This window comes from Miniopterus schreibersii (assembly GCF_964146895.1).
Source record: "Miniopterus schreibersii genome assembly, chromosome: Y".
In the NCBI taxonomy this organism is placed as follows: domain Eukaryota; kingdom Metazoa; phylum Chordata; class Mammalia; order Chiroptera; family Miniopteridae; genus Miniopterus; species Miniopterus schreibersii.
In genome coordinates this window covers 5,905,895-5,927,838 of record NC_138120.1, presented here as the reverse complement: position 1 = coordinate 5,927,838, position 21,944 = coordinate 5,905,895, and the positions used below count along the sequence as shown (strand labels likewise).

Genomic DNA, 21,944 nt, shown 5'->3' with positions numbered 1-21,944 from the left:
TCGTCCTCCAGTCATACTTTTCTCTCTACTTTCAGGAGCTCAGACTTCTTGGGTCAGTGCTTGGGTTCGGCGCTGGGAAGAGCTGGAAACCTTGCCTCTGGGCTGCGGGCTCCAGCCTGCTTGCCCTACCCCCAGTGAGCAAAGGACTTTCAATACCTGTCAATTGCACTGATCAGCTGGGCGCAGGCTCTTCGAAGTCTCCAGGAAAGGTTTGCAGGAACTTACAAGAGGAATGTTATGGGGAGAACGTTGTAAGCCAAAATTCGCAACCCGCTGAGAAAAATAAAACACGAAGAAAATCTCTTTTTTTAGGAGTCTGGGCAGATCCTCCAAACCTCTGTGGTGCACTTCGAGTAGTGCCTGTGAACTGTGAGAAATTAAGGCGGATCTCCTCCACCTTAGCATTCCCCGCAGCCCCGCTTGTGCCGCCGGCGCTATTATTCCTGCTTGCTCTCCCTTACTCTTCAAACTAATTCTCCTCTGATCTAAAGGTCCGAGGAATTCAGGAGTAGAGTTCCGGCAGACCGGCTGCTATTGGCCGCCCGGCATTTTCCTGCGCAGAGAAATGCAAGAGTTCCTCTGGGAGGAAGCGGTGAGTTGGCGGAGGGTGGGAGTGGGCGCACTCTGGCTAAAGCCCCAGAGGGACCTAAGAACCGGAGACGCAGCGCTGGCCACTAGAGGCGGCTGCCAATGGGATTGAGAGTTTTCATTGAATGGAGCGTGCGTTGTGATAATTGTGGTCCTCCACAGGCCTTCTCACTAGCTAGCGGAGTCTTGGCTCGCTGCTGAAGGAGCCGGCCAGTGGTGCCCCCATTTCTCCGACTCTGGCTCTGCAGGCAGCCCTCGTCGCCGCCGCGGCTAGAGACGGTCTCTAGCTAGCCTGACCCTGGCAATTCAGTCTGAGTGGGTACAGTAGTACAGGGAGTAATGGGAGGAACGCCTCCGAGTGGCTCCGCATTTGGATCCGAAGCAAAAAGGGTCCGACCTGGAATCCATGGCCCGCAAGGAAACTCAGGTAAACCTTCCCCGGGGAATCAACCCTTCCGAAACTCCACGGTAGAAGCGCCGGAGCTCGAGCGAATACTGGAGGACCTCAGCCCTGGAACTGACGGCTGGCTGGCGCGGAGAGCTGAACCAGAAGGGGGAGACAGAAGCTGCTGGAGAGTCAAGAGGAGGAGGTGCCAGAAACAAACTCTCGAGGAAGATGCATCGGGGTCGCGGCGTACAGCTGCTAAGTCACGGAATCTAGCTTCCTCTCAGCAAGGTAAGGCATAACTTGTTCTTTGTTGATCGCGGGTTGTGCTCCGCGGCTATGAAGAAGATGAGACAGGGCAGAGCCAGAGTAGGGTCCAGCAGGGCCACGGTCACTTGCCCGCCACTCCCCAACTCGCCCCGGAGCCCAACGCTCGAGAGGGACAACTCGGAAAGCACCTGGCTAGCAACAGATAGGCGAAACAGGCAAAAAAGGCGATGGGCAGCCAGAGACTGCGGACCTTGCAGCTCCCCAGGCTTCCTCAGCTGGGGTCCTCTGCTCCTTCTTGCCCTTTCCCTTCCCCAAACCTGTCCCCATTCATGCAATCGCCCCTTGTCCCCATTCTTCACCATATGTCAGTTCTCGGGAAGAATTAAAGCTGCTGAAAGTTAGGTTCTCTGCCTACTACGTGGCTCAGGATTTCTGGTGAGCGCCGAACACCTTTATCCTGCGAGGCATGTACTGTGCCCGCCAGCCACCGCCTTTAATTGGCCGCCCACCCCCTTCTCCCCACGCCGGCGGGACTCCCGCATAATTTGTCTTAGGCTCTCGTATCCATGGACGCTTTCGCCCTTCGTTTTGGCTGTATTGTTCGATTCCATATTCTATTTCGTAGCTATATGTAATTAAAAACACAGCTAACCTACGCAGCCAGGCGTTGACCACTAGGAGAGGAACGCTGTGAAAGGGGGCCTGCGTCTTTCCCTGGGACTGGGTCACGGGACAACTTAGCATGAGCAGAGAGTGGGCTGGAAACTGGGAAGGCAGGCTCAGTTTGCTCCTGAGCAGGAAAAGGAGTGAGACGGTTTCCGTCGCTTTCCTTTTGGATTGCGGCAGATCTGTAACAAGCTGCAGCCGCCATTTGGGGTCTTCACTGGCGGATAGTTCCTAATTGTAGTTACAGCGCATGCGCGGTAAAGCTGTGCGGCGACCTTTGCGAGCCTAGCGGAGCAATACCTGCAGACGCTCTCAGACTTAGAAAGGAACCGCGGAGGAAAGAGATCCCAGTGTTGGGAAGTGTGAATCTGGTGGACTGAAAAAACCGACTACCAGGAAACAAAACAGAGCAAGGGTTTCCGACTCGGTTGACGTGCCTTTGGGTTACAAGTCTGGAGAAGTAGGAGGTCTTTTATGATGCTTCTACCCTCTGGCGTTGTTGTTTGAGTTTTAAGTTATAGCCCCCACACGGCTGTTGATTTAATATGGGTGTGCTGGGCAGTAAGGGCGAGTACCTGCGCAGGTGGGAAGGACACTGGGCGCCTGCTGTGTACAGAGTAGGCGACTGGACGCAAGCGTTCAGGAGGCAGACGCTTCTGCTGCCTTGGAGGCCGGACTACAATAAAATGAGCATTTTCTAGAAAGTTCGTGATGTCCCGCTAGAGCGCCTTGTGCGCCTGGGCTCGCCGCCTTCGGCGTCTGACTGGTGACGTCTAGGGAGTAGACAAGAGTCAAGGAAAGAAAGACGCTTATCTGAAGGTGGTTGTATCTAAATATGAGGAATGTATTTTAAAACAAATCCTATAAAGAAACCAGCACTCTTCAAATAGATATTTGTTTAGAATAGTGGCATACCCTGGCTCTGCTTAAACTAGACAGCTCTGTTTTAGCTAATTTTTCTTCTCTTATTTGTAGAACATTAGGGAATGAATACTGGAATTTGATTCCCGGAGAAGTTTCTTGGCATAGGAGTAAAAATGAGGAGGAAATAGCACTATTCCAGAAGGTGTGAGTATGCAGCACAGACAGACTTGAGAAATTGAGTGTTCTGGTCATCTGACACTTCCTGTGGCTCTGAAAACTGACACTGCCGATGTTACATTAGTGTAGCTGACATAATTGTTTGTGGAGGGTATTTAAAAGGCTGGTCATTAAGTACAGACTTTCATATTTGCAGATTTAAACGGTGCCTCAGTTATTCATTCTTCTCACTTCACTCCGCACCATTATCTGGTCTGTACTTTGCAGGGTTCGTTTTATTTTGGAAAGTTATTTCACTCTGGATGGTGGGAGATGGCGATGATTACTACACGGTGCAAATTTATTATAAGGCTGGTCTACACTGTGCAGGTACAGGCCACCACACGCTGCATTACCTGGCATGGGAACGAGGTCGTTGTGAGCTTTTGGCACTCCCAGCTGAGGCTCCTCAAGTCCCTGTCAGCAGTAAGTGTCTGACAGTAAATTAGTTAAGTGTCGTCCTGATTAATGAGTTACACAACTCATTGGCAATTCTCTTTACTCTTTTGAAGGATGGGCCACTCCTCTCTGCCTTCTACAGGCACACCCAGGTCCGGCTGCAGGGAACCGCACCACCAAGAAGTGGAGAGGCTGTCGCTAGAGTAATTTCCTCTCTGGCGCCAAGAGTCCAGAACAGTCGAGTTTGTTTCTGCCCTGGGTCTCCTCAACTCACGTCTTTAAATTGCCCTGCTTTTCATCTCTGCCCCACTGCGCCTCCCACCTCTGTCCCTCCTCTCCCACTTGAGGATTAAACAAAGCATGTATACACACACACACACACACACACACACACACACACACACACATATACATGTATATATATACACACTCTCTATATATGCACAGATTCTTTGCCCAGAACACAGGGCTACAACTGTGGGCAGGCAGCCAGGCACCACTAATTCACTGATTCACTCCTGGCAGTCAGTGAATGTGTGTCCACCCCACCCCAAAACCATTCAGGCACCATCACACTCCCAGGTGCTGTTCTTGGTGAATGCTCCCAGCTGGAGGACCTAGGCAAGATCTGGCAGTCTTCCCCACGATATTGTTGGTGACTGTGATAGATCCCTCTAAGTAAAAATGGGCTGAAGAAGGTGTTAGAGGAAGAAGAAGAAATGGTGGTGTGGGGGGGAAATGGTGCACAGGTGGGGGCAGATCCCTACCAGCATGGGCTAAACAGCTAGCCTTGGAGGTTTCAGTGAGAAACGTAGAATGAAAGCTACTGGGGTGTCTTCTCTCTTAACCTTTTAGAGGTAATGGGAATGATATCAATGGATAAGGTGGGGAACAAAGAGTCTACAAAAAATTCCTGGAAGTGTAGTATTCCCAGTGAGGCACAGGAAAGGAATCTGGGCCTGCTATTTCCCTTTTCCTTTTCACATCCTTGTGAATCAGGTTTGATTCTTTGATGAACCAAGGCAGGTCCTAGAGGGTCTAGTTTGACTAGCTTGGTCTTAGTGGGGGAACGGTGAACATACACAGTAAGCATGCTCCCCTAAAGGTCTGAGTTTGGCAGAGGCATATATGTTAATGTCAGTATTCCAAGAGAGGGTTCATGCTGGTCTTTACGTATGGGCAAGCCTGCTTAGAGCTGTAGGTCACATGGAGTCCTTCACCAAGGTTGACAGAAAAAGGGGACCTAAACCTCAGATGCCAGGCCAGCTCTGTGCCAGTAAGCACTGGAGAGAGCAAAGGGATCCTTGAATTGTTGGTATAAACAAGCACACCTTTAACCATGGGCAGAGAGAATCAGAAATATTCCAGGAGACAGACGTTGGAAACTGATGTATGAATGCTTTGGAGCCAATATTGAATTGCTCCAAAAACGTGATATACTGGTGAAGATATTTCTCTAGTTCTTTACAAAGCTTGGCATTAGTGGGTGGATCACATATCAAACATTTTATACCCTAGAAATAAGTATTACCAACTCTCACATTTACTCTTCTCCCCTCCTCCCTTGCAAACCCATGCTGCTCTGGCTTGGGAATGTCTCATAGGCAGTAGGCAGAGCAAACAGGAAGTCAGGACCCAGGGAGCTATATATGTGTTAGGAGTGTTCAGATTAAGAAGTGCACCTGATTAACACGTGGGGAAACAAATCAAAACACATGGACAACTCATGTCCATACAGAACTAGAAATCAACTGGCCAACTGAAATACAGATATGCAAATGCAGAAACATAAGTTATAGGTATATTATGAGAGAAAACACAGGATTTTGTTAAATAGGAAACAAATTCTCCAAATGCTCCAAAGCATCCACACATCGGTTTCCAGCATGTGTCTCCCAGTACGTTTCTGATTCTCTCTGCCCACAATTTCATGGTTAAAGGTGTGCCTGTTTATACCAACAATTCAAGGATCCCTTTGCTCTCTCCAGTACCTACCGGCACACAGCTGGCCTGGCATCTTAGACTTAGGTCCTGTTTTTCTGTCAACGTTGGTGAAGGACTCTATGTGCCCAACAGCTCTGAGCAGACTCAGAATTTTTGTAAGATGTTTCTGGATACAAAAGCTCATTAAAACATGTGAAGAGGGTCCCTTGGAACCACATACACACAAATTCATATACAGATATCCATGCTTAGACACACAGGCTGAATTACCAAAAACTCCTTAATGCTTGAGAAAGACTATATTGCTGAGTGAGACCAACACAGGCACAGGATAGCGTGGGCTGCACAGCCAACCACATTTACACACTCATTCACAGTGAAATACTACTATATTTTTAGCCAGATGGAAAAGGTGTGGATGCCTTCAATTGCTAAGATTACTTCTGATTATAATGGAGAAGAGTTCTAAGAGATTTTGACTTCTTGGACACTGGATGGATGATGGTGTGAAACAGAAAAATCTTTCCACTTTCCACTTTGAGATGGTACAGGGCCTAGAGGAAGAGGAAGGACACAACTGAGAGAAGTGCATCGTCTGGGAGGAACAAAGGGGAGTTACGCTTTCATTAGGGATGCATTAATTTGATTGCTGGAAGAAACCATGGAATCATACCTGCTAAGTGTGGATTAGAAGACACCTATACACACTGTTAGGTTCGGGCTCTGGTTTGGTTTGGCCACAGCACCTGTTGGTGGCTTTTTGAGCCCATCAGAGAACCCCAATTTTATTTTTTGTTTGTTTTCCTTTTTCAGTTGGGTTTATCGGGGTGACATTGGTTTGCAAACCAATCACATGCAGACTCATCACTCCAAGCAAAGTCTCCTTGCATCCCCATTTTCACCCTCTTTGTCCACTCCACCTACCCTTCACCCCCATTCTCTCTGGTTACCACCACACTGTTGTCTGTGTCTACGTGATACACATACACACACACACACACACATATACACACACACACACACAGGGTGTCCCCCCAAAATGTATATACACTTTAACAGCTGATGGCTGAATTTTGGAACTGAAATCCATTTTAATAAACATAAACACTGCCTTTAGAGTTATTCAAAGTGTCTGTATACATTTTTTGGGACACCATATATATGTTGTTGTGTTGTTGTTTTTTAATTTTTGCTTAATCCCTTCACCTTTTTTTATCCAGTTCCCCAACCCCTGTCCCTTCTGACAACTGTCCATGTGTCCATGCCTCTGTTTCTATTTTGTTCATCAGTTTATTTTGTTCGTTAGATTCCACATATAAGTGAGATCATATGGTATTTGTCTTTCTCTTACTGGCTTATTTCACTTAGTACAATAATCTCCAGGTCCATCCATGGTATTGCAAAATGTAAGATTTCCTTTTAGTTTTTTTCAGCCTAGTAAGTAGTCCATGGTGTGAATGTACTGCAACTGTTTTTTGTTTTTTTTTTTAACATGGTTTTACTGATTTCAGAGAGAGGAATGGAGAGGGGGAGAGAGATAGAAACATCAGTGATGAGAGAGTCTTTGATCAGCTGCCCCCTGCACGCCCCTTACCTGGGATCAAGCCTGCAACTCAGGCATTCGTCCTGACCACGCTTTGAACCGTGATCTCCTGGATCATGGGTTGACCCTTTTTTACCCACTCCTCTACTGATGGGCACTTGGGCTGTTTCCAGACACTGTCTATTGTAAATAATGCTGTCATAAACATAGGAATGCATATATTTTTTCTGATTGGTGTTTCTGGATTCTTAGGATATATTCCCAGAAGTAGGACCCCGGGATCAAACGGCAGTTCAATTTTTAATTTTCTGAGGTAACTCCATACTGTTGTCTACAGTGGCTGCACCAGTCTGCATTCCCACCAACACTGCATGGGGTTTCCCTTTTCTCCCCATCCTTTCCAATACTTGTTGTTTGTTGATATATTGATGATAGCCATTCTGACAGGCATGAGGTGATATCTCATTGTGGTTCTAATTTGCATTTAGTTTGATTAGTGACATTAAGCATCTTTTCATATGTCTCTTGGCCATCTGTATGTCCTCTTTGGAGAAGTGTCTATTCAGATCCTTTACCCATTTTTAAATTGGGTTGTCTTCTTGGTATTGAGTTGTGTAAGTTCTTTGCATATTTTGGAAATTAACCCCTATGTTCTGTCATTCAGTGGGTTTCCTTATAGTTTTTTTTCTTTCTTTTTTATGGTTTCCATTGCTGTGCAAAAGCCTTTTTTGGTTTGATGTAGTCCCATTTGTTTAGTTTTTTCCTTTGTTTCCCTTGCCCCAGGAGATATATCGGGCACAATATTACTATATGAGATGTCTGAGATATTACTGTCTATGTTTTTTCTTCTAGGATTTTTATGGTTTTGCGACTTACATTTAAGTCTCTTTTCCATTTTGAGTTTATTCTTATGCATGGTGTAAATTAGTGGTCTGGTTTCATTTTTTGGCGTGTACCTGTCCAGTTTTCTCAACACCATTTATTAAAGAGACTGTTTTTCCTCCATTGTATGTTCTTGCCTCCTTTGCCAAATATTAATTGACCCACGAAGGTGTGGGTTTATTTCTGGGAGCCTCTGTTCTGTTCCACTGATCTATATGCCTGTTCTTATGCCAGTACCAGGCAGTTTTGATTGCAGTGGCCTTAACTCCAACTTTAATTGGGAAGCTTGCACTCCTCTGGAGCTGGTGCCAGGTGGCATGGTTGAAGGGCTAGGTGGGAGGCTTGAAGGCCACAGTGTCCAACCATCACCCTCAACACCAGCATAGCCTGGAGGGTACACACAAGGGCCCACAACCCTCACATATATAGTTTGGCAGTTTCCTGGAGCCTGGCACACTGGGTTGAGAACTCTAGAGTCTGCAGGTGCTCAGGGGGCCCAACCCATTCCCCCTGCCAGCCCTGGGCCAAAGGGAGCTAAAAGGTGCCTTTGCTAGGCCTCAAAGTCATAACCCTGCTCTGGGGGTTCCCAAGGGGAAGGAGAGCAGTGCTCGTCCTTCCATCCAGCCCCAGATGTTCCGTCACACAGTTTGCACCTGGTGGGGCCTGGTCCAGCTCGCGGAGGGGAGCCCCAGTCGGTCCAGGCCCTGCCCCATTTCCTTTGCAAATATGGTCTCTTCTATATGCAAAGCCGTCTACCTTGCTGAGGCTGGGTGGTGACTTTGGGAATGAGAACGAGCGGGGGCCAAAGTGAATGATGGCCTCTTCAGGCTGTCTTTTGGGGGGGCCGAATAGTGCATTGACCTCAAGTCAGGGCAGGTTGCTCCCACCTTCCCCTCCCCCCCTACCTTGTGTATCTGGGGAAAGGACATTTGATTATTTTTGTTGAGAAAGAGTGTGTTGAGTGTATCAGAAAGGAGAGTGTTCTCACTATATTTTAGAGCCGTGTCAGCCTAGGCAACACCACCACTTGACACCTGTCTTTTTTTAGTGTTTGAGATGAGACTAGTGGGGAAGTCCCCTGGGAGAAGAAAGTGCTGCTAATGGAATATAATATAATTTGTGACCTTAGAGATTGAAGGAGGCCATTGATCAATTTACGTTGACCTGAGGCTATGAGGCCTGGTAAAATCAAAGACTGTGAAATAAATTAAATTTATTGTTTAGGTGCAAAGCAGAGGAACTGCTGGGGAAATGGTTAAGTCAGGTCATGGATGCCAGGGGTTGAGCAGGCAAGAGCTGGAAGAGTCCCTGGAGGTTACAGCTTTGAAATCCATCTTTGCCCTTGTGATATGATACTAACTGTGGGTATAGGGGGTGTTTATAGGGCACTAGGGATTCGTACAGCACCATTTCTGGCACTCTCCCAACCAGTCTAATTTCTTTTGCTTTGTGGAGAGCTCACATTTTGACACAGACACCAAAAACTTGGAGCTTAAGAGTTAAAGTTTTTAAAAGTAGCCCCCTTTCTCGTGCCCCTCCCATCTCCAGAAGCAAAGACCTTTGGAAGAGAAGGAGCTTCTGTGTAGAGAGCACTGCAGGGGAGATCCCAAGAGACCTCTACCATTTTTTTTTTTAAAGGAATTATTATTATTATTATTATTATTATTATTATTATTTTTATATATCTTTATTGATTTCAGAGAGAGGAAAGAAGAGGGAGAGAGAGAGACAGAAACATCAATGATGAGAGAGTCATTGATCGAGCCCGCAACCCGGGCATGTGCCCTGACTGGGAATCAAACCCTGATCGCCTGGATCCTAGGTCGATGCTCAACTGCTGAGCCATGCCTGGCCGGGCAAGACCTCTACCATTGAGGGCTGCCAAGGTTCCTCCCCAGATGCAGCAAACCCAGGTTCCACCTGACAAAGATCACTTTAGGAAACTGCCTGCTTTAGGTGGCACAAGTAGGTTCCCAGGGCGGCTCACTGTCTTGTGGTGCCCAGGCTTAGGGTGGGGGATCTCCTGCCCGAGTCTAGAACCCGTGGCAAGGAACCAGAGATGGCACTGCGCATGGATTGGCTAGGCAGGAGAGTTTAAAAAGAGATTGGTAGCCTGGGCCCACCTGGCTGTCTCTGCTTGGCTAAGGAGCTGAGATGAGGACCCGATGCTACCATCACTTCTGTGCCTCTGGCCACCGAGGCCCTTGCTGACTGGGTCACCCTGCAGAGCCATTTTTGCACCTCTGGAGATGTGGCTGAGTGTCCCTGCCTGTACTCACTGAACCATCCTGGGGATTGCCCTTGGCTGTGGAGTCTGTAGCGTTGCCTGTGATAATAGGTAGGAAAGTGAAGGGTCTGAGTGTCTAGGACATTTAGGAAGGAGTGAGGAGTGGATGTTGAGGGCCTAGATTTGCCACTCCTGGGATGCAAGATTGGGGAAAACAAAAGGATACTTACTCATTTTCCTGAACTGGCTTTTTGTTGGCACCTGCAGAGGTACAGTGGGACCCAGGATCTTGAAAGCTACTTCTTCCCAATCATCTCCCTCTCCCTCAGTTTTGTTTAAAACCTAGAAATGGTGCAAGAGTTCTGTTCAAAGGGCTTTGCTGTTTGTAGATAATTTAATCCTCTATGTGGCAAAACTAGGCTGGCAAAGGTAGGCTCCTAGAAAAAGGACATCTGAGAGTAGCTAACCCACCTACCCCTCCCTATTCTGGCTTACTAGAGGAAGAAAAAGTGTTGTCTCGTTGGAGGCATTACCCTCACCAGAGTAGGTTACACCAGGGACAATGCACGTCGTAGGGGGAGATTGTGAAAGACTCTTAAGTATACCAAAAGAAACCGCACTTAAGGCTTCTTGTGGCCAAGTTACCAATTAAATGATCGTGTGTGTGTGTGTGTGTGTGTGTGTGTGTGTGTGTGTGTATAATTTTATCCTATATTTAGGTAGGAGGACTAAAGAAATCTTCCAGGCTTGTTCAAGGAGATGCTATGTGAAAGCAGAAATTTGAAATGGAAAAATTAGATCAGCAGTTGACTCCTGTCTTCACCTCCAGATCTGACTCTGACCATGCCTTATTTTTATTAGCTCTGTAACATTTGGGACAGGTTATTTGTGGCCCTCAAGCTTCAGTAACTTTCGTAATTTATAAGAGAAATATAATCTAGACTGAGAAAAGAAGACTACGTTACATAGTTGGTCCTAAGGACAAAAAATGGCTTTCACTTACGGATCATAGTCCTGTAGATTGCTCCTTCATTCCTAATTCCCTCTAACATTGGCTAGGCCAGTGTCCTGTCACTGGTTAGTTTAAGCTGTCCTCTGAGTGTATTCCTCTGGGTTTGCTCTTTTCCTTTATTATAGTTCTTCACATTTTTATAAAAGGATTCCAGGGGAAAGGATTGACTCCCCCTCTGCCTAATGTAAGATCATTACTGTAGAGTTAGGAACTGATCCTAGAACTGGTATCAAGGTGTTCTTTGGCAAGTCTTCCTGTCATTATTTCCAGGGAAAGGATCAGCCGCAGGTGGAGGGGAGAGACCTGGTTGGAAGAGATGGCCTACTGCAAAAGCCATAAGTACCATGGTTGGTTTCATAAGGATTAAATTTCAATAGACTCTGCCAGGGACTCCTGTCTTACTGATTTGTATTGTTAAAAAGTTACTATTGTGAAAAGAAAATGGGACCAGTATTCTTGGAAAATTAACAATATTTGATGGGCACAGTATCATGAAGCATACTCTGTTTTACCTCCTGGAATGGAAGCTGAGACCTGCACATACTTTACATCTGCACAACTTTCTTCCTTATAACCACCAGAGAAGTTAAGAGGGATTTCTTCCTCCAAATAATTAATTTTGTCTAGTCTACCTTTGGCCAGTACAAATAATACCAAATGCTACTTACTCTTACCCATCCATAGAGATTTCTGTAGCAACAGGGCTCTTCCACAGATTCTACCCATATCTGTTTTCCTCCTCTCAATGGGCTGAGATTCTCGGTGCAAAGGAGGCGGACTGCTTCTCAAATGTACTATAAAAACATTGTTAATAAAATAATAAATACAAAAGATGGACAGGCAGCCATCAGTGTTTGAGTGTAATTACCTTGGCCCTTGTCTGTGTTTATGACACATCTTAGACTACTCTCAGGTTTATGTTGTTGGCGCATTTCTTTACTTCATTTTATTTCCTAAATGAGGTAGACCTAGAGCTATTAAAATCTGCATTTATATACAACTGAGCTTTAAATCAGAGGCAAAGTTGGAACATACTCTGACATGCTCAACTTCACCCTCAGCTTCTGTGGCTGGGAAAACGAATAGACTCTTGGAGATATTGCCCTATCCTTGTACTATCCACCTTCACCCCGTCTCAGGGCACCTAAGGCAAACTTAAGATAGGAGGACAGGCTACACATGGTGAAATCACAAAGTTAAGCACATCCTGTCCATACAATTCCCACTGAAACGGTGAGGTAAAATGGGAGGAAAACTGGTAAAACTCAGTATTTAGAGAATGCCAGGGATTTGTGCCTAATGAAGCTGTACTTCTAATGGAAAGTTTATAATGAAAAGTAATGCTTTCTTTAAGTAATAGAGTGAGCCTTGTATAAATATTTAGTTAAAATCTACTTGAGAATCATTAGGTGTGTAATGTGTACTAATTATGGTGATTATGGTAAATGCTCAGTTTAGTCAAAAGTCATAAAGGAGACATTTTGACTAGTGGGGCCACCAGTAAGTATTCAGTTTACATGGCCAATATCAGATTTCTTAGAGCCATTGTTGTCAGGGGCTACAGAAGGACAGATGTGCCTACCTTCTGTGACATGGCATAGACAAATGAAGGCCTCCCTCCTCCCACCCCAGCATGGCCAAGGCAAGCCAACTCCAACTTCGCTGCATTTAAGAAATCAACCTTGGGAGTCTGAACAACCTTTATTTCCATCCAGGGAAATGGGTTGAGGAAGTAGAGGGCCTGGGGCGAGGGGTGGGGAGGGAGGAGGAGGACTGATAATCCCATAGAAATCTATGGGGCTGATTGCGCTCTTTTGTTTTGACAGCACCGATTGCTTTGTTGACTAGATTTGGCTGGAGACTTGGGGGTGGGGGATGGTCTTTTTTTCCTTTTCTGTTCTTCCCCCCCCCCCCCCCCCCCCCCGAAGAAACCTAGCTGCTGGACTGGGTTAGAGGGGATCTGCTGTTATGGTTTGATCTCTAACTGTACTGTTAGTCTGTACATTCTGTACTGTTTGTGGTAATAGGAGAATGTGAAGGCCGTTTACAGTGAGCACACATAATGTAATAGTTGGTGTGAGAGCAATGCTGTGTCTCCTCTCTTGCACTTAACAAAGCACTCCTATGCAGCTTGTACAGGACATGCAGATGTGGCTGCCAGTTTCTGGCCAGGGTCCTCTGATAAGAGAAAATTCTTCTGAGCCCACTACCCAAACACATATGTGTATCTATGGCTTCCCAGGATTAGGGTAGAGGTGTGGGATAGCTATGGTGTGTTGCTGTTTAGGGAACTGTTAGTCAGAGGTGGTGGGAGGAGGCCCACTGAGTCTTGAGTTTTACTGTCTCTAGGGGTTTAGCTCGTACCTGTAGACCTGGGTCCTCAGCTGCCAGTGACAGAGGTTTTAAGACTTTATAACTTTCAGCCTGAAGTTAGCTTGTTGGAAGGAATGTTTATTAACTGAAGGCTCTCTGGAAATTGCAAAGGCTATGAATGGCAGGATATAGAATTAAGTCATACCTCTGAAATGACCGTACTGTTCAGACAAGTTGGAGACAGGGAACCATGGTGTTCTGTGCACTCCGCGCTATTTCGCATATTGGAAATGCAAGTGTGAAGATTCAGGACCCCTAAAAAAGAGTATATTTGAATGGAAAAGATGCTAATTGGTTTCTGATTACCCACATCCCATCTTAGCCTTCTCATGTTTAAGGGCACATTTATCTTCAGTTGCAGGATATAAAAGTGCAGCCTGAGGTCAACCTACTATATCACCTATTCAACGACTTATTAAGCTAGATTCCTGTAGTCAGTGGCCTTCTGTGAGCTCCTGGTATGCCCACTAGTCAGTGCAGGGAGGCACCAGGGTGGGAGGGAAGTCAGTTGGTGGCATCAGTTAGCCACTCAATTCTTGAAATGCCCACCTGGGAGAAGCAGGCAACCTGAGAATGCCTAGGAACTTGGACCTGTCCCTGGCCTGTTCTGAGGCAAGCTGGGTATAAAAATTTATTGTCTAGTAAACCATGGGTTGTAATCATCACAGCCCTGGCCCCTGGATTTAGAGGAGCAGCAGTTAGGTATGACTTAATTCTGTATTCTGCTGTTCCGTATGCCTGGCTCCTAGCTTAACGACACATAGGATGCTTTCAAATCTTCATCACAAAACTCACTCCTCCAGTCTAGCCTCCCTGAGTTTTATGACTTCCACTCTGGTTTGGTTCTCTACTGGGGAGCTGGGGAATGCTTCTGGGGGTATATATGGACTTCAGCACTAGTTCTGTAACTTGGTCTCTTTATATTAAATGTGTTATTTTGTGTAGGAATGTTTCTTTCAAAAATGGCAGAAAGACAAACAGGCCTGCAGCTCTAAAACAGTGGCACTCTTTTTCTCCTCTTCCAACTGGGCTGTGTTTCTAGGATTAGACTCATGCTTGTGAGAAGGGAGTCGGGTTGCCTTTTTCCCCGCAAGCAAAAGCAAATTAGAGAAAAATAATTTTCTTTTAATGATATGCAGTATATTAGTCACTTGCTGTCATACTCTGAGGCAGGGACCATTTGCTGCTAGCTTACATCTGCTTGGTGCTGTTTGGGGTTTTTCAGCCTTGTTGTGTCTAGTCTCATGGAGCAAGGATAAAATTAAGCTCTGAGTATCTACAAAAATTCATGGGCCCTCCACATACTGCACTTTTTATGGCTTCATCTTAGGTGTTTAGAGTTCCAGGATTGAGCAGCAATTCCTATTGTTTCTTGTAAATAAAAATGGGTGTAGGCTTTACCCATTTTGTTGGACCTCATCACCAGTCTTCCCTGGACTCCCAGACCTCCGCAGACCAGCCTGCAACCTGTGGGCAGACTGTAGGACTTCTGTATAAGAAGCTCCTTTGTGCTTCCTCAGTGTACTAATAATAGTCGTTATTAGCCCTTATGGTGGATGGAACTTGTTCCTTTCTGTTGAGTAGAGGGGCGTGTTAACTGCACTTCATTCTTACAAAGCCACACTGGAGACTGAAATGCTTTGATAGGACCTCAGGGTGTAGTATCATGCTGTTATTCTAGATCTGACTATTCTGGGCCTGTCTTTCCCTCCTCCTTTCCCGGTAGACTTTTAGTAGGGACCTAGTTCTGAAAGGACCAGATCCAAGGTTATGCATGTGCTTGGGAGGGGGAAGAATGGCAGATTTATCATGTTTGATATAGGTTTCCTGTACTGGGACGTCTTTTGTTGAGGGACCCCAAATTCCAAGTGCCTCCAGTCTCAAGTATACAGATGATTCCCTAATTCTCTGGTATGTGGCGCAAACAAGAAGGAAGATGTCAATGAAGTGACCTGGAGCAATCAGCATGGAAAAAGGAAGTGTCCCTTAGTGGTGCTGAGCTTGGAGAGGTCCCAGTCCAGGGCTTTGCTTTTGGATCAGGCTGCCACTGGGCAGCGTGATTTTGGCAGGATCCACACCTGTACCTTTCACCCAGAACTTTGGAAGGTTTTGCACTGCCCTCCACCCACAGTTGATTACACTTGGTTCACATCTCTCTAGCAGGCCATCCCCAGAGAGCAACACTTCAGTGTGGTGGAAAAAGAGTCCAGGATGATGGCTCATTCTGTTTGGTGGGCTTGGTGGTATTTTCCAGGAGGTCTTGGGTTATACTGGTGTGTCAGTGCAGACACACGCCAGCTGCTGTTGGCATCCACCTAAAGTTTCTTTTCTTCAGAGATTCTGGCAGAGACCAAAGTTAGGCAGGGGACTTCGAAAAAAGAAACTTGGCCGTCTGGCTCCAGTTGGGTTGCAACAGGTGTCGGGGAAACATGGACTGACACAGGGGAAGGCCAACCCTTTCCCCCTCTGTACCTTGCTCCTGCAGAGTGCCAAGTTCACTGACTTTAGAACCTGTTTTCTCCTGATTTCCAGTGCTCTGTATTCCTTCCCTCCTTCTCTACTTCTCAGTCTGTTATGATTGCAAAACTTGGGGTCATGGTTGGGGCTGGCCCAGTGGTGATGGCGGCAACAGTATGTGGAGGGGCATCGGTGATTTCCCTTGGTGACATTTCTGCCCCTTCCCTACAGAGGACCTGGAGTGTTGGAGTCTCCTACCAGATACACTTTGAAATTATACAGAATGCTGTACATGGGAGTGATTTTCCTTGTCAGCTCCTCCCACACTAGGTATGGTCATATATGGAGAACTGGGTGACTGGTTTGTGAGATTTGGGATGATTTAATGGAGCTGCTTTCCACTTTGTTGGTAGTATTTGAACAGCACAGAATGCAGACTTTTGATGGTGTCAGTGTTGTCCTTGGTGCTTCGTGATTTGTGTTCACTCATTCGGCATCTCCCTTTCCACCTGAAGAGTTAAACTCTTCAGCTTTATTGCAGTGAAATTACAGTTGCCAGTGGCGCTGCTCTTTGCTCAACAGACCTGCACTTTTAAGACGTTCACAAAAAACTTGTGGAGTAGCTAAAAATGCTTATGTATATGTAGTGTACAGCAGGATCAAACAATGCACTATTTATTTATTTATTATTATTTATATTGCTATGTTCCTTTATCTTCTGCATTAAACCACTCAGAATGTCTTTGTTTTGTTAAAATGGACTTTGTTATATGCCTAGCACTAGCGTTGCTCTCCCACAACTTGATTTGTATATTTGGAAAATGGAAAATAAGCCTATTAGTCCCCTCCTCAGTCTTTTTGCGGGGGATGCTGTGGCTAAAGTGTTGGAAACTCTTTCTGAAAAAAGAAATTCTTCCTACAGAGATACCTTTTTCAGAAGCCTACTACAACCTACACATCTCTGCATATTTCTGCCTCATTATTGAGCTCTATGCATGGTACGTATATGCTCGTGGATCTTGGTAATGGATTTGTTCTGTGTGTTGATGGAGGATGCTGGTGGACAAAAGACCTAGTTAGAACAAAGAAATGCAGACTTCTGGGTTTAGCTAGACTTCTGGGTTTAGCTTTCCCAAATTGCCTACCAACCCCCCTCTTACTTGCTCTCCCGAGTGTCCTGATTCCCCCCAGGTGTGTTATGTGCTTCACTGTTTAATGCTTGAAACCGTAAAAACACACATTTCTGTATCTTTCCTACTAAAAAAGGAACTGTATTGACTTAGAAATAGTGTGTGTGAGGGAGGAGATGGGAGATTTCCACTGATAATCTCCACCCCAATTATTTCATACTTAGCCTTTGGACGTGTGTGAAAAGTAGGCAGAGAAGTTGTTTCAGAGTAGGCAGGCAATTGGTGAGGGCCATTTGCCCTACACAGTAAAGTCTCCCCTACGTATTAAACTAGTATTATAGGCAGGTTGTGGGCTTAAGCACAGTAGAAAGAGATGAGTAAAATTTAAAAGAGCAAGTAAAATCCTGTGTGAGGATAAGACATGTAACATCATAATCCTGTTAATAAGAAGCATTTTGTCTTCACAGTTCACTCAGGTAGCCAAGTACAATATGATGTGGTTGTGGCTGATGGTTATGGATGATAAGGAAGGGGGAGACTTTGTCTTGGTTCCTCTGCCTTGCCTGTCTCCCCCTTGAAATAGGTAAAATGAGTGTCTTTTTTCCACCCCTGTGGCCCACACCTGCCAGTCTGGGCTGCTTAAGACTTCTGCCCACACTCTGATTTTGTGTCCCCAGGCAAAAACCACTCAGTATTAGCACTTAACGTATTCTAGGATTTGGATAAGTCAGCTCACCAACCATGGACTCTTCTTAACCCACAATCTGTAAAGTATACATATGACAGTCCTCCTCTCTCTAACTCCAGACTGGACTATAATCATGCCTTAGTTTTATTAGGTGTGTAACATTTAGGACAAGTTATTTGTGGCCCCCAAGCCACAATTTCTTAATTTGTAAGACAGAGAAATATCTAGTCTGAGAAGAATGAAAAATTGCTTTGACTGATGCCTTGCTTTCCTATAGCTTGCTCCTTCATTCCCTGTTGCCCCCAATTCCCTCTGATGTTGGCTACACATTTGGAAATGTATTTGGACCCAGATCTCCTGACACACCTGTCTGTTGTACATTCTGGAAACCCAGAAAGTATCAGTGTGTGAATGCCTGTGACTCCTGACATCTGCACTATCCACGTTCAAATGTGCTCCTAAAAGACTGGGAAAAGGAACTATGTTTTGTTTTAACCATCTCCCCACCCCAGTGTCTCTAGCCAGAGAGGTTAATTTCCCCACATGTACATTGGGCCAGGTGTATTCCCTTGCTCCTGCACATCTGTAGACCATCATGCACAGTCTGCCTTCCTGAGTCTGCATTCTGTATGAATTTCCTACATAGAGATATTCTGTTTCCTTCTTTGGATCTTCTTTTGTTTTACCATCCTGGAATTAAAAAAAGAGCAACAGACTAGACCCTTGAAAAGCTGCCGTCAAAGAAGAGGACATCTCTTTAGCAACTTTCTGTATGGGAACTTCACAGATGGGTGAACAGTGAGAGGGATGAGTGAAGACTGTCTGCCATTGGTGTGAGGAGAGAGAGATGGTTTCTTTTCCTCGTGCTACTAAGTGGAGTGCGTGTTAAAGCGCACCTCACCTTCTCACCATCACAGTGCACCCAGAAAGGATGGGGGAGAAAAACCTCCACCAAGCTGCCAGCCCTTGATTTACAGTTTTAACATAAAACTGGATTCAGAGAAGTGTTGTGGCCCTTTAAAAGACTTAGCTCCTAAAGTGTCCTTTCAGGAGCACTTTGTTCTTAATTTGCTATTTTATACTTATGAATGAGAACTCTAATAATGTGTGTACATGTAATCACATAATATGTGTTGTTTTGTGACCCCCTTCTCTTTTCCCCCTCCCCCTCCCCCTCCCCTTCTCTTCCTCCCTCCTCCTTTTATCTTTCTTGTTTACGTGCATGCTTTTGCATCACTACTTTAGTTATTTTTATAGGTCGGTTGTATTCTGGTGTATGAATATACTATATATTTTGTTTATTCACCCCAGGATGGACATTTGAGTTATCTCGTGTTTTGGCTATTTTGAGTAAAGTTGCTAGTCAACATTGGACTGTAAGTATTTGTTTGTACACCTGATTTCAACGATTTTGCTCATCTATATAGGACTGGAATTGTTGGATTATATGATAATCCTGTTTAACATTTCGAGGAACTCTCAGTGTGTTTTCCACATTGCCTACACCATTTTACATTTTTACTATGAATAGGAGAGCTCCAATCCCTCTATATTCTCTTCTTCTTCTTCTTCTTTTTTAATATGTCTTTATTGATTTCAGAGAGAGGACAGGAGAGGGAGAGGGAGACAGAAACATCAATGATAAGAAAGCCATGGATCAGCTGCCTCCTGCATGCCCCCGACGGGGGATGGAGCCCGCAACCTGGGCATGTGCCCTGACCAGGAATCGAACCTCAATCTCCTGGGTTCTAGGTCAACATTCAACCGCTGAGCCATGCCCGGCTGGGCTGCATCCTCTTCTTGATGTGCTTTGTGACTTATTGTGGTAAAATATATATAACACAAAATTTACTGTTGTAAGCATTTTCAGTGTACGGTTTTGTGGCATTGGATACATTCACATTATCATGCAACCCACCACTATCCACCGTCAGAACTTCATCTTCCCCAACAGAAACTCTGTTTAAGTGCCAATTACACAAATAACTTCCATTCTCCCATGACAACCACAGTTCTACTTTCTGTGAATTTGACACCCCATTCTTTTAGTCACCCCATATATGTGGCACCATAGAGTAATCATTCTTTTGTGACTGGGTTATTTTATTTAGAACAATGCCTTCAAGATTCTTCACTGTTGTGTATGCGCAAATTTCCTTCTTTTGAAATTCTCATTGTATGTAAATACAGTATTTTGTTTATCTGTTAATCTGTTAATGGGCATTTGGACACTCTGAACCTTTATTTCTAAACTTAAATTTATTGGAGTGACAGTGGTTAATAAAATTATATAGCCTTCAAGTGCACAATTCTATGATACAGCACCTATGTTATGTGCCCACACTCAAAGCTAAACCTCCTTCCATCACCATTTGACCCTCTTTACCCTTTACAACCCCCCAGCCCCCTTCCCTCTGGTAAACACCATACTGTTGTCTGTGTCTGTGAGTTTTTGTTTGTTTTTCTCGTTTGTTCGTTTGTTGCATTCAGGTTTATATCCCACATATGAGTGAAATTATATGGTTCTTGACTTTTTCTCTCTCTGACTTATTTTGCTTAGCATGATATTCTCGAAATCCATTCATGTTGTGCCAAGTGGCAGTATTTCATCTATTATTATGGCCGAGTAGTAGTCCATTGTGTGTGTGTACCCACATCTTCTTTATCTGATCACCTAATGAGGGACACTTCAGTTGTCTCCATGTCTTGGCCACCGTGATTAATTCTGCAGTGAACATAGAGGAACATATATCTTTGTGAATAAATGTTTTCAAATTTTTGGGGTACATGCCCAGAAAGAAGGGTTGCTATTCTTAATTTCTGAGGACCCCTCATACTTTTTTCCACAGTTGCCTGTCCCAGTTTACATTCCCACCAGCAGTGGATGAGGGTCCCTTTCTCTCCACAACGTCTCCAACACTTGCTGTTACCTGTCCTACTTGATAGTAGCCACTCTAACAGCTGTGAGGTATACCTCATTGTAATTTTGATGTGCATTTCCCTAATGGCTACTGAAGTAGAGCATCTTTTTGTACATCTGTTGGCCATTTGTCTGTCTTCTATGGAGAAGTGTTTGTTCAAGTCCTCTGCCCATTTTTATTTTATTTTTTATTGTGGACACTATTACAGAGGCCTGCCCCAGCCCTGACCTTCACCACACTATTTTCTGTGTCCATGGGCTATGCATGCATATTCTTTGGATAATCTCTTCACCTTTTTTTATCCAGTACCCCCCACCAAACCTCCTCAACTCTGCTATTTGTCAGTCTGTTCCATGTACCCATGCCTCTGGTTCTATTCTGTTTGTCACATAAAAAACGTATTCTGTCTGGCTTATTTCGCTTAGCATAATAATCTCCAGGTTCACTCATGCCATAGCAAAGGGCAAGAGTTCCTACATTTTTTCCTTTTGTTTTTTACAGGCGTGTATTATCCCCATTGTGTAACTGTACCACAGCTTTTTTACCCACTCTTCTACTGATGGACTGTTTCTAGATCTTGGCTATTGTAAATAATGCTGTTATGAATTTAGGGAGGCATATATTCTTTGAGATTGGTGTTTTGGGATTTTTAGGATATATTCCCAGAAGTGGGATTGCTGGGCCAAAAGGCAGTTCCAGTTTAAATTATTTGAGGAAACCCCATACTGGTTTCACAGTGGCTGCACTGCATTCCCACTAGCAGTGTACTAGGGTTCTCTTTTCTCCACATCTTCTCCAGCACTTGTTTGTTGATTTATTCGTAGTAGCCATTCTGGCAGGTGTGAAGGGATACCTCATCATCATTTTAATTGGCATCTCTCTGATAACTAGTGACCTTGAGTATTTTTTCATGTCTGTTGGCCATATGTATGTCCTCATCGGAGACCTGTCTACTCAGGTCTTTTGTCCAGGTTTTATTTTTATATTTTTAATTTTTATTTTTTAATTTTATTTTTGTTTAAAATATTACAGATGTCCCTTTTTCTCCCCAATGACCTGTTCCACTCCGTCCCATCCCCCTCCCCAGGCCCTCTCCCCACCATTGTCCATGTCCTTGGGTTGTGCATATATGCTTATAAATTCTTTGGTTACTCTCTCCCCTCCAGCCACCCTCTCTCCTCCATCCCTCTGACATTCGTCAGTCTCATCCATGCTTCCATGTCATTGAATCTGTTCTGTTCATCAGTGTATTAAGTTCTTTAGATTCCACGTATAAGCGAGATCATGTGATGTTTGTCTTTCTCTGCCTGGCTTATTACACTTAGCATAATTTTCTCCAGGTCCATCCATACTGTCCCAAAGGGTACGAGATTCTTCTT

The 21,944-nt window shown here is 44.9% G+C and overlaps 1 protein-coding gene across 3 annotated transcripts in view; it reads left to right on the top strand.

Moving 5' to 3' along the window:
- The first annotated feature begins 559 nt into the window (after positions 1-559).
- Positions 560-21,944, top strand: part of LOC308551987 (BCL-6 corepressor-like) — a 42,895-nt gene continuing 21,510 nt past the window's right edge. The window contains exons 1-2 of one of the 3 annotated variants that reach the window (XR_013998086.1): positions 734-1,264; positions 2,885-2,977. Coding sequence is in view for 1 of the 3 variants with exons in the window: in XM_081126928.1 (XP_080983054.1) it covers positions 928-1,264 (337 nt within the window). In the remaining 2 variants the exon portion in view is untranslated. Of the gene's footprint in view, positions 1,265-2,884; positions 2,978-21,944 lie in introns of all 3 variants that reach the window. The other 2 variants (XM_081126928.1, XR_013998085.1) reach the window with 2 other exon arrangements.